Source organism: Salvelinus alpinus, chromosome 4 (assembly GCF_045679555.1).
Source record: "Salvelinus alpinus chromosome 4, SLU_Salpinus.1, whole genome shotgun sequence".
NCBI classification, from domain to species: domain Eukaryota; kingdom Metazoa; phylum Chordata; class Actinopteri; order Salmoniformes; family Salmonidae; genus Salvelinus; species Salvelinus alpinus.
In genome coordinates, this window is record NC_092089.1 from 25,614,684 (window position 1) to 25,627,032 (window position 12,349).

At 43.0% G+C, this 12,349-nt stretch overlaps 1 protein-coding gene across 1 annotated transcript; it reads left to right on the forward strand.

Annotated features, from left to right (window-relative positions):
• Positions 1-303: 303 nt before the first annotated feature.
• LOC139573149 (protein JTB-like) lies at positions 304-2,213 on the forward strand. Its single transcript, XM_071396300.1, has 5 exons — positions 304-443; positions 548-588; positions 726-811; positions 902-981; positions 1,085-2,213. Exons 1-5 carry the CDS (start codon positions 382-384, stop codon positions 1,239-1,241), a joined length of 426 nt encoding a protein of 141 aa, XP_071252401.1. The 5' UTR covers positions 304-381; the 3' UTR covers positions 1,242-2,213.
• The last annotated feature ends 10,136 nt before the right edge of the window (positions 2,214-12,349 follow it).

Here is a 12,349-nt window from a genome sequence, read left to right on the forward strand (position 1 = left end):
ACAGCATAGACACGAGCCAGAAAGTTACCAACTGACTTAAATGCCTACTTGTCACCACTAGGGCTGGGGAGAGCACTTCAAGTATGTCACTCAGGTCAGGTGACATGGGGAGGAACTTCGAGGATTCAAAATGGCTACAATTCTGCCAAGACAAAACATTTTATAATGGAATAACTAACATTTAAAGATGCTTACATTGACACTTGAGTATTCCGTAGTGGGTTAGCTGCTGTAAATATACTTCTGTAACTAAACCGATAACTAACCTCAGCTAATATGTAGCTAGCTAGCGAGAAGCCGAACGTTACAGAAGCTACGTTATTTTGCCATCTCATTAGAAGTTACTGAGAGTCTAGAGGTCGTGCCCCCCTTACCAGCACAATGAGCGATTCCCGAATGTTCTCGATCTTAACACTGCTCCTGGTAGTACCTGCGTCACTTAGGTGAGTGTGCTGTGCAGCATCCAGCCGTGTCACTGACTGAGCTGTCGTCAAACCTCTGACTTCTGTGAATGTGTAAATCAAACCATTCTATAATTTTCTTCCAGTGTCCATGGTGCTATTTCAGGAGCGGAATACTCTACTACAGGTAGACCCATAGCTAGTTAAATACCACTTAAATACAGAGCGGGTAGCTATAATAGTTGACCTGTAGCTGTAGACCTAGCTACTGCACTAGACCCTAAAATTGAAGTTTCTAGCTATTGTAATCTCTTTATTTTGTAGAGATAAGCACAACATCCCTTCATTGCTGGCAAGAGGAGGAGTTTTCGATTTTGACAGAGTGTGCAAGGTGCAACCCCTTTCAGATGGTGAGGGTTAAAATAATTCCTATTTTCTTGAACACCGTAATACTGATCAATAGCATCTTAATTATGGCTTTCCCTCACGTGTTTGTCTAGAAATCATGGGTACCTTGCGAACGAACTGGATTCATAGAAAAGATCAACTGTGCAAAGTCCAACAAAGTTGAGTACAAGAGGTAGCCTACCCCCTTTTTTCTACATTTTTATTAGACTATTTTCCAAAATTGATGCAACCGCCAATTCAGGTCCGACTACAATTCTATCTTTCTCTTTTCTCAGCTGCCGTTCCTCTCGGATGGATGAGCGCCTATTCTGGAGGTTTGAGGGGATGATGATGTGCCTGACAGTAGTCTTGGTCCTGGTGGTTATAGCTCGTCAGAGAACTCTGGACCACCTGGCTTCTGAAAAGGTCCGCAGGCAGATCCTGTCCATATAGAGACTGGGTGCTGTTGTCCGGCGCTTGACCACTCAAATGTTTGAAGAACTTGAATGGCAGAACTTGCACCTTGGTATCTCTTTTGGGATCACTATTTCCATTTTGATTCCATGTTTTGTTGCGGCCTTATTTGTTTAATGTCTATGTAAGTATGACCCATACACTGCACAATAGTTATTGGTTTGAACTAATCTTACAATATGTTCCAAGTCATTACTGCAGTATAGTTAATAATATTGCAGCACAGCATGTCTTTATGTTGTTGTCATAGTTGATATTGTGTCTGTGATTAGAGTCCTGCCTAACTATTCCATGTGTCAGTTTTGGGGATTTGAACATGTCAACTTGGTCTCACTTTCTGACATTGTCTGCATTGTCACCATAATAACTGAGTTGGTCCAACCAGAGAGACGAATACTACAAATACCTAGGCCTATGTGTTATTTTTGAAGATGTACCCTATTTTCCTTTAAAGATTGTTTTCTGAAAAATGGGTATTACCAGCTACATTTAATGCACTACGATAGATTACATTTTTTGGTCTGTGATCAATGTGCTTATGGTGTATTTACCAATGATTGGTCAATCACGTTTGTGTGTGAAATTCAGGTCTGTCTAAACTATACATATCTATTTATTTATGGTGTCGTTTGATAAGCGTTTCCTTTTGGTTACACACTAGCTTAATAAAGAACAGTGACACTATCAAGAGCAGTGTGCTGGTTTCTTCGTTTTTCTCATCTTATTCAACTGTTACCATGCACCTCCAACAAAGATAGCTCAGATGTGCGAGTGCCTTTTCAATTTTGGTTACACTATTCGTAAAAACATGGTTCTTCTGATTTCTTACAGTATTTATGTATTTTACAGCACTGTTAACACTATTCCTAATTATTACATTGCTGTAAGTGTGCAGCAAATTGTACAGTTTATTGCACTTTCTATTTATGACCAATAAAAAATAAACTTTTAGGGTATGTGCACAATGTCCTTTTTTTGGTAGTAAATATAATTCTGTTTTTTTCCTGCGTAAGTTGTGAAAGGAATTGGACAGTTTATTAATCAACATTTTTATTAAAAAGAGCCTCTTTTTCATATTTACTGAGCTTACCTTCATATTTGTGCTGAATGCACAACGAACAGAATGGTAGAATGAGAGGCAAATTAAAGAACACATGGATGGAACAGGTCAGAAGAAGGATATGTATTAGAAGTTAGCGAAGCAAAATTTCAAAATCCTACTATATTTCAGACAGAAATAAATTAACTAACTAATACCATAACAAAAATAAATCACAAACACTTGAGGAAGAAGAGGTTGCACTTTGATCCTCTTGGACAGTCACATAGTTGGCTGTACCGTGGTCCCTTTTTCACTGTGCAGTAGTCACCGACTATACACTGGAAAGAAAATAGAACCAAAATGATATGGTAGAACTTTCCAAATGAGATATTCACAAGGAAGGAAAAGTTGACGTAGTACTTTTAAGTACCTTGACCACTAGATGTCGCCATAAGACAGTACTTTTCCCATCACAATCCTTGTTGGCAGCCTACAAGATGGTCTGTCTTTTGCAGGCTTTTGCTACCGCACAACTCTTTCTATGAACTGCATAACATAAACAAAGCTCAAAATTCTGTCTGTTTATTACATTTATGTTTTATTCCTAATTTTATTGTTTATTCTTACGGAATAGTATTCATTCAGTGGGAAAAACTCCATCTATTCGTGGAGTTAAATGTACCCATTAGTTACTCAAAAGGCTGTGTATAATCTAAATCAGTTCTGAATAGAATCCTTTGAGACTGTTTCTTTAGTAGTTTCCAGTGGTCTTCAAAAAAAGGACACAGCATAAGCTTTTAGAGTGTTTATTTATTTCCCCCAGAACATGCTCTAGCTAGAATGTAGTCTTGACCCGCAATCCAAAAGGTGCCACCCACAACCCACCAGAGGGTCTGACCCACACATTTGGGAAATCGATCACCTATTCAACTATTCACCTGTGGTGTCTGAAATAGCTTGCTTACACTAGGAAGGTGGCTTTGTCTTCTTTCCCACACAGCCATTCTTCTGTTTTGGAGTTTCTCTAGGACGTTATGAAGGACACCCAGCTGCAACACACACAGAGAAAAACACTGCTGTATTGAAATGGCCCTACATCAAATCTGTCGCCTCACAATAGACCATGTTTATTGGTTAATTGCAATGACTCACTATGAATGTACAGTACATTTAGCCTGTATGATCAAATAGTGTCAATAGCATTCCTTAATTGTATCGTAACCTCAACTAATACTTATTACTATAGCAGGTTACTCACCAGTTCCCTAGAGTCCTCTGTAACTTCAGCCTTTGGTAGCCTTTCGTCTGTCCATCCTGCAACCACATGGGCTGATTGAGATAGGATGTACAAAAAGGAAATTAACACCAGCAAGATAGCTGCTGATTTTGCCATGTCTGTTTCTAATTGTTGTGTTTTCCCACCTAGGGCTAGGTGGAACGGATAATCTACTGTCCGGTCAAGAGAGAGGCAGATAACCTATGTACTGTGCTTGTAGTGGAAGGTGCTGTCCAAGGTGCTGAACAGAAACCCGCGGGTTGATTTAGTCATCTGGGTTTAGCTTCTTTATCAGACACCCGTCTAATAAAGAAGTCACACACACACACGTCCCTTCATGTCATTAATCCCCATATAGCAGACGAGTAGGCTACAGAAATAAACCATTAGGAAGATGCGAGGACAACATGTTTGTTTTCATTCTGTGTCTTAGTTTGAGTTAATTGGATTGCATGGATTTCCCAAAGGTAGACTCCTAATGACGAATAAGCATACATATGATCTGAAAGGCATGTTTTTAAACGTGTTGACAGAGACTTTTTGGATCTTTGTGGTCCAACCCCACTGACCGTGGGAAAGTGGCACAATTTTGTGAATGAGATGACATTGCATTCGTCCCAATAAATACAGTATATCACCTTATTATTGCTGCAGGCCAGTGGCAGATTGGGACCAAAAATCGGCCCTGGAATTTCTAACACACTGGCTCATTCTTTTCCTTGAGCCCCCAACATCGGACCATTCTTTTCCTTGAGCCCCCCACATCGGCCCATTCTTTTCCTTGAGTCCCCCACATCGTTCCATTCTTTTCCTTGAGCCCCCCACATCGGACCATTCTTTTCCTTGAGCCCCCCACATCGGACCATTCTTTTCCTTGAGCCCCCCACATCGGCCCATTCTTTTCCTTGAGTCCCCCACATCGTTCCATTCTTTTCCTTGAGCCCTCCACATCGGCCCATTATTTTCCTTGAGCCCCCCACATCGGCCCCTATTATTAGCCAGATAATGATCATTTTGCGCAAAAAAAACATATTAGACAGGTCCACTGGGCTAAAAATGGACCAGCCCATCTGGCATTTGCTGCTCTAGTCCTGTTACATAATATGACAAAAAGACAACCCAGGTAATCTCTTGACTTCCCCTGATGTAATCTTTTCCTTATTTAGATTAAATACCTCGGTAACGTCAGAGGGCGAGGATCTCGTACATGTATCATCCGAGGAGTTCCATGTCATTACGTCATAAAATTCCAGGTAAAATCTCTATAGGGTTGGGAGAGAGGGAGCGAGAGAGCGAGAGAGCAAAGAGAGAGAGGACATACATCCAGACCACAGCACCACCAGCCACACCCAGGGGCACCGCCAGGGATTTTGGACCCATGAAAAGATATCACATTGGGCTCCACCACCACAGGCCACGCCAACTCTGTGCAATTGCTGTAACCACACACCTCCAAAACCCAATTGATCCACTCAAAGCTTTAAATAACTCTACCTTTGCAGGCTTGCAACGCTCTTGTAGTCCAATATTTACTGTCCGATATTTACTGACAGTGAGCTGTGAAAATATAACACTGTGCAGACATGCATGCAACATTCTGCATACAGTGGAATTCACTATATGATGCAAGACTGATACCCTCTATAAGAAATGTGCTAAAGGCCATCTTTTACAGTCTAAATATAATTTAAATTGTAAAATTCTTGAATGGAAAATTCTCTTAACATGAATGAATAACTTAAAATAAAGATAACTTAAATATACATTAACCTTTTCAATTGAAATAAATTAACATATATAGAATGATATAACAGACAAAATTATAAAATCAGCAGCAGATTTTTGAAACAAGTATACATACCGCCTAGAAAATAAGCAGCTGTAAAAGTGGAAATGGAAAACAAAGTGGAAATGGAAATGAAAAGGTCTGATGGTGGCGCGAGAGGAAAGGTCAAGAGGTCACCAAATCAATAGGTTTTTTCCACTTGGGGTCTTGATTGTGCACAAAATACTTTATGGCAATCCAGCCATTACTTTGAGATATATCTTGTTCTCAGTCTGTTCTCAGTCTTGTTCTCAGCCTGTGGGCATCATGTGTGTAGTGAGCCAATATCCGTAGCCATGCCTTAAGCTTCGAACACACCGACTGCGTCATTGCATCACTGCTGCGTAACATTTTGCGCAGCTAGGCAACTATACTGATGCAGGTACCTTTTGCAGATGGTTGCATGAGGTTGGACACATGGAGGAGAGAATCATTTTCGCAGTATCCTCAAAACCGTGTCTTTTTGACACAACTGCTGACAGCTATAGGGACATAAACACAAATAATGCTGCTTGGAGACATGTGTCCACGATAGTAGGATTGCCAGGTCAGTTTAGTAGTGAGCTTGTGCTAGATGTGGCTAGTTAGCGTTAGCTAGCTAGCTAACCTAGCTTGCTAACCTAGTCAATGAGGTATGATAATTTGGTCAGATAACCGTGTGTGTCTATGTGTACAGTAGGTGACATGTCCATGATAGCTATCTAATAACTATAGTTATGCTAGGTAATGGTTTGGCTTATCATGTTCATGTCTATGTAGAAGAAGACTGTAGGAGGAAGTGGAGAGGACTCAGGGACAGGTATCAGAGAGAGAGAAGGGCAGAGAAAGAGAAGAAGAGGTCTGGGTCAGCAGCTTCAGGCCAGCAGCCTTGGCGCTTCTGCCACATTCTGTCTTTTCTGGATCCATTTATTGTGCCTAGGGCAACGAGTGGCAATTTTACAGCCAGATCCTCTACTACGTCATCCACAAGTGTTGTCCCCACCGGTGCATCAAGACCCTCTACAACGTCTACATCATCCACGAGTATGACCACCACCGGTGCAGCATCTACATCATCCACAAGTATGACCACCACCGGTGCAGCGAGACCCTCTACAACATCTACATCATCCACAAGTATGACCACCACCGGTGCAGCATCTACATCATCCACAAGTATGACCACCACCGGTGCAGCGAGACCCTCTACAACATCTACATCATCCACGAGTATGACCACCACCGGTGCAGCCATGGAAGATGATGAAATGGAGGAAGCACCTCTGGATCTGGGACCAGCTGAGATTATTATGAACCTCACGGAAGTGACCACTGAGGACCTCGTTGAACAGCATGTGGCCCGTGGAGAGAAACGAAGAGGAACAACGTCACACCAGGCGTCATCGGAGGTACCAGCCCCCAGATCCACTCAAGTCATTTCAGCAGAGGCTCCTCCAAGCCGTCGAGAGGGATGCAGCCCAACCTGATGCTCACAGGAAGGAGGATGAAGAGACCCTCTTTGCCATGAGCCTGGTGCCAACACTGAAGAGGCTGCCTCAGCAAAGAAAAGCAGCAGTCAAGGTTAAAATGTATCAGCTGCTTTTCGATGACAAGTTCAAGGGTACGTTTTTTCTTTTCTCCACATCACAGGTAGTGTCATTAAGTGTTGCGACAGTGAAGTAAAGTAGGTCATTTTTACAGTATACTCATGTAGGTTAATTGGTATTTCAGATCAAAGTATAAATATGAGGAACATGTATAGCTGTTGTTTCTGGGTTAGAAAATATCCTAAAACAACAGTTTGCTGTCTAAATATTTGCCTGTCATATTCATCTTTTGATCTGAAATACAAATTCCATGAGTAAACAGCAAGTATTACCAACTTTACCACACTGTTCCTATATTTATGCCACTAACTACACTATACAAGCAGTATTTAGTTAACATAAATCTCACCTTTTATGGTGTCATATTATGTTAAGCTTGTATGTGTTGTTTTTCTCTTCCCTTTCAGAAATAGAGTCAATTTAGCCGACCAGTTCACAGGAAGGACAGGATTTTTTATTTATTTATTTATTTTACCGTTATTTTACCAGGTAAGTTGACTGAGAACACGTTCTCATTTGCAGCAACGACCTGGGGAATAGTTACAGGGGAGAGGAGGGGGATGAAAGAGCCAATTGTAAACTGGGGATTATTAGGTGACCGTGATGGTTGAGGGCCAGATTGGGAATTTAGCCAGGACACCGGGGTTAACACCCCTACTCTTACGATAAGTGCCATGGGATCTTTAATGACCTCAGAGAGTCAGGACACCCGTTTAACGTCCCATCCGAAAGACGGCACCCTACACAGAGCAGTGTCCCCAATCACTGCCCTGGGGCATTGGGATCTTTGTTTAGACCAGAGGAAAGAGTGCCTCCTACTGGCCCTCCAACACCACTTCCAGCAGCACCTGGTCTCCCATCCAGGGACTGACCAGGACCAACCCTGCTTAGCTTCAGAAGCAAGCCAGCAGTGGTAGTGGAGATCAAGGACAGGAAGAGGAGAGGAAGGACAGGAAGGACATGAAGAGGAGAGGAAGTACAGGAAGGACAGGAAGGGGAGAGGGAGGAGAGGAAGGACATGAAGAGGAGAGGAAGGACAGGAAGGACAGGAAGAGGACAGGAAGGACAGGAAGGACAGGAAGGACATGAAGAGGAGAGGAAGGACAGGAAGAGGAGAGGAAGGACAGGAAGAGGAGAGGAAGGACAGGAAGAGGAGAGGAAGGACAGGAAGAGGAGAGGAAGGACAGGAAGAACAGGAAGGACATGAAGAGGAGATGAAGGACAGGAAGGACAGGAAGAGGAGAGGAAGGACAGGAAGAGGACAGGAAGGACAGGAAGAGGAGAGGAAGGACAGGAAGAGGAGAGGAAGGACAGGGAGAGGAGAGGAAGGACAGGAAGAGGAGAGGAAGGACAGGAAGGACAGGAAGAGGAGAGGAAGGACATGAAGAGGAGAGAAAGGACAGGAATAGGAGAGGAAGAACAGGAAGAGGAGAGGAAGGAAAGGAAGAGGAGAGGAAGGACAGGAAGAGGAGAGGAAGGACAGGAAGAGGAGAGGAAGGACAGGAAGGACATGAAGAGGAGAGGAAGGACAGGAAGAGGAGAGGAAGGACAGGAAGGACAGGAAGAGGAGAGGAAGGACGGAGAGGAGAGGAAGGACAGGGAGAGGAGAGGAGAGGAAGGACAGGGAGAGGAGAGGAATGATAGGAAGGACAGGAAGAGGAGAGGAAGGACAGGAAGGACAGGAAGAGGAGTTGTCTGGTTGTTGTTTTGACCTCCCTCATTGTACCTTTCTTTTCAGAAACGTCAGTTCTGTTTAAATTCAGTCAATTCATAAAGTCATTTGTTTATAAAGTCTTAGGATAGCATTCATTATTAGTGTTACATAGATTTCTGAATTGACAGAATTGAAACTCACACACCGGAGAATTCACAGATGCTCTTGTTGGTCTCTTACGAGACTAAAGGTGAATATATTTCTTTCATTTAAAACCACTTGAAAACCAGAGTGTTGAAACTGTTTGTGAAGTTATGTTCCATCGACTGGTCCATGACATCCAGGGGCCAGTTGTTTGTTTAGCTGTGTTATGGCTACACATGATTTTATTTTTTATAGAGACAGAGACACACACACACCTCTCCTTCACTCCTCTCTGTCCCTCAGATCTCCTGTGCCCTGCCCTCTCTCTCTTTATGGCCATGTCTGAAGTTCCCCTACTACGTCTAGGCTTTATGAGTAGTCCCTGTATCTGTCTGCAGTTGTGCCAAAAATACATGCTCTTGTTGTTCTCTTACAGATTACAGGCTACACATTCATTTTATTTATTTTTTTACACGCACATACACACCTCTTTTAATAGTTCTATTTTTTCCCCAACATTTTTCCAACACACATACCTGTCATGTTCTTTCCTGTACTTGAATACTAATTAAATAATGTTTTCATAGTCAGTTGTTTCAGTTGTTTATTAATATCTCATTTAGACTTAATCTGCTTATTTCTTGATGAAAGTAAAAACACATTCTCTTCCTAATTAGTTTTTTTCCCACCTGTATTTTGTCAGGCCAGTGAACATGGTGGTAAACTGTACTATTTGAATGGACCCTAGGTTACCCTTTCCCTTTGTTATCATACTAACTATGTCGTATAACCTTAATAAGTGCTCCTGCTCACCTGATGTACCATGCCAGGTGTGTATAATACTGACGTTAATGAGAGAGGGAAGGGGTTTTAAGGTGTGGTCTTTACTCCCAAATTTCACTTAAATATAACTTCCAAATGAAGAGAGACAATGATACATAAAGTAATCTGGGGGAAAAATGCAACTTTATGGACAACGGTGGATGGTTCTTAAAATAACCTTTGTGGTAGGGGGCTCTTAAAAGAGCAGTTTCACTGCACGGCATACTGCCATGGGACTTCACCTGCTGGCGATGAGAAGTAGGTGGTCAGCTTCTCCCTCACCTGGAGTGCCTGTCTGGGGGCGTTGTTGGCACCTGCCCTGGTGACATCAGGTAGGGGACCATTTGGCGTGCCCATCTTCATCCGGAGCGGCTCCTGGAATGACCTCTGCGGGTAGTTATAGAGAACACATGTGGCCTTCACGCAGGCATCGACATTTGAGGGGCTGAGACCAAGCACTCTCCAATACATTCTCCACCGGGCTGCCAGAATCCCAAAGGTGCATTCAACAACTAACCTTGCCCTGGACAATCGTTTGATAAAGATCCTTACAGGCTTTGGCAATGGCAGCTGGCATCCAGCGTAGGGCCTCATGAGGTTGGGTCTTAAAGGGAAGGCCTCGTCGCCGACGAAGATGTGGGGAACAGGTCCCAGGTCTTCAGCTCCAGGGAGTGATGCAGGTGGTGGAATCTCCAGGGTGCCATCCTGAAGTGCCTGGCCGAAGGCAGAGTCCTGGAGGGTCCCGCCATCACTTCCCTTGTCGTAAGCACCAACATCGACAACACGGAAACAGTAGATGGCATCTACTACAGCCAAGAGTACAACTGAATATGTACCCTTGTAGTTGTAGAATTGCGAACCTGAGCACGGTGGAGCCTGGATTACTACATGTTTCCCGTCAATGGAGCCAAGACAGTTGGGGAAATTCCACCTCTCCAGGAACTCGGCAGCGATGGCCCTCCAGTCTTCCTCCTTGGGGACAGGCATGTATTCACCAACCAGACAGTCCCAAATGGCTTGTGCCACAGAGAGGACAATGCCTGCCACCGTGGACTGTCCAACTCGGAAGCTGAATCCAATGGTCCTGTAGGATTCCCCTGTCGCCAAGAATCTAAAATATAATTCAAAGTAAATATCAATATTGTGTGTAAATTGAATTCCACCCACATATTATATCTACTCATATATCTACCTCATTACAGTATATTATGCTCTACTAATTATATTGTAATACTCATCAACCATCATTAACAATGCCTTGAAACAGTACAATTCAGTCTATGACTATATCAATAAACTAGCCCAGGCCAACTCTACTCTTAGAAAAAATGGTACTATCTACTTAAAAGGGTTCTCCGGCTGTCCCCATAGGAGATCCCTTTTAGGTTCCAGGTAGTACCCCTTTTGGTTCCAAGTAGAACCCTATTGGGTTCCATGTATTATGTATTATACCTGGAACTAAAAAGGGTTATCCTATGGGGAAAGCAGAAGGACACTTTTAGAACCGTTTTCTCTGAGAGTGTATGTGAGTCCAATAAGAATGTAATGAATGACTGTAACTGTCTTGAACAACAATGGGTCCTGGAGAAGACTAGTCTACCTTCATCAGGGCAGAAGGCACCTCAACTTTATTTTCATTTGGTAACATTGCATAATTAAAAAAGGATTATAAACCAACTTTGGGAAAAGTTATAGTCCTAATGAACATTCTGTAAAAGTACATCTGATATCAAATAGGGACTATTACCTAGAGAGCCCTTTAGCTAGCTAGGTTGCACATAAAAAATAATGTATCAATCGATGATGGTATCAAAGGCTTTAAAAATGTACTAGAATGTAGCTTACCGGAGACAAATTGCCAGGCGTTCAACTGGGCTGATGGACTCCCGGTAGTTGGTATCCATCCGGGCGATCCTGGCTCCAGTCTTACTCCATTTTGAAACTCAGCTGTAATATCTCTGGAATACTTTATGATCAGGGGTTGGCACACAGAAGGGACTTTATCCTCACTAATCTGTCCAACTTTCAGAACAACAAAAAATGATATAACAATTTCTGCGGTGGTGTGGAACCTAGTGTCCAAGTCACTTATGATGTTGTCCATAGCAGTAAAAAACACTGTGTCCGAAACATCGTTGCTACACTGTCCTGAGCTGTCTCCTCTTGAGAGGTCTCATCATGGAATCTCTTCCTTTTCCTCTGGCTGCTGTGTTCCTTGCTAAATTGAGGTGCAACATCCATTTGAGTAGCAGTCAGTGTTTCCTCAGAGAGGAGAGACTCCCATCCATCTCTAAGAGCCTGCATCTCTTCCTTTAAGGCTCTGATATTGGCTGCCTCTGTGTCAAGTGAGATTTTCCTGACTGGAGAATCACATTCCTGTCCTCAATGCATTGCAGTACTTTCAGCCAGACAGTGAGGAGGACAATAGCGTTGAATGACATGAAGTAGTTCTTCCGACCACTAGCTTCTGATCTGGCCTCACTGGTGAGACTGCATGTCATGAGTAGGCTATCAAGGGCCTTGACGACAAGGTAGGTGTTTTACTACAGGTTTAACAGCATCAATCCTTGCACTCCAGCGGGTATCGGAGAGGCGATACAAAGAGCAACCTGTTTTCTTTTTGTAGATGGCCCATCGCTCTGGGCTGGCACTAACAGGTGTGTAAAGGCGATTGATGCAGCCAAAAAATGTTGATGCTTCTGGGCTTGACACTGCAGCATGCACACCTACAATATTTA

What these genes read in the sequence shown, in the direction of transcription:
- LOC139573149 (XM_071396300.1), top strand. Translation starts at nt 382, where the DNA reads ATGAGCGATTCCCGAATGTTCTCGATCTTAACACTGCTCCTGGTAGTA. An exon ending in GGTGCAACCCCTTTCAGATG is followed by an intron (nt 812 to 901) that starts GTGAGGGTTAAA and finishes GTGTTTGTCTAG; the next exon opens with AAATCATGGGTACCTTGCGA. An exon ending in AACAAAGTTGAGTACAAGAG is followed by an intron (nt 982 to 1,084) that starts GTAGCCTACCCC and finishes CTCTTTTCTCAG; the next exon opens with CTGCCGTTCCTCTCGGATGG.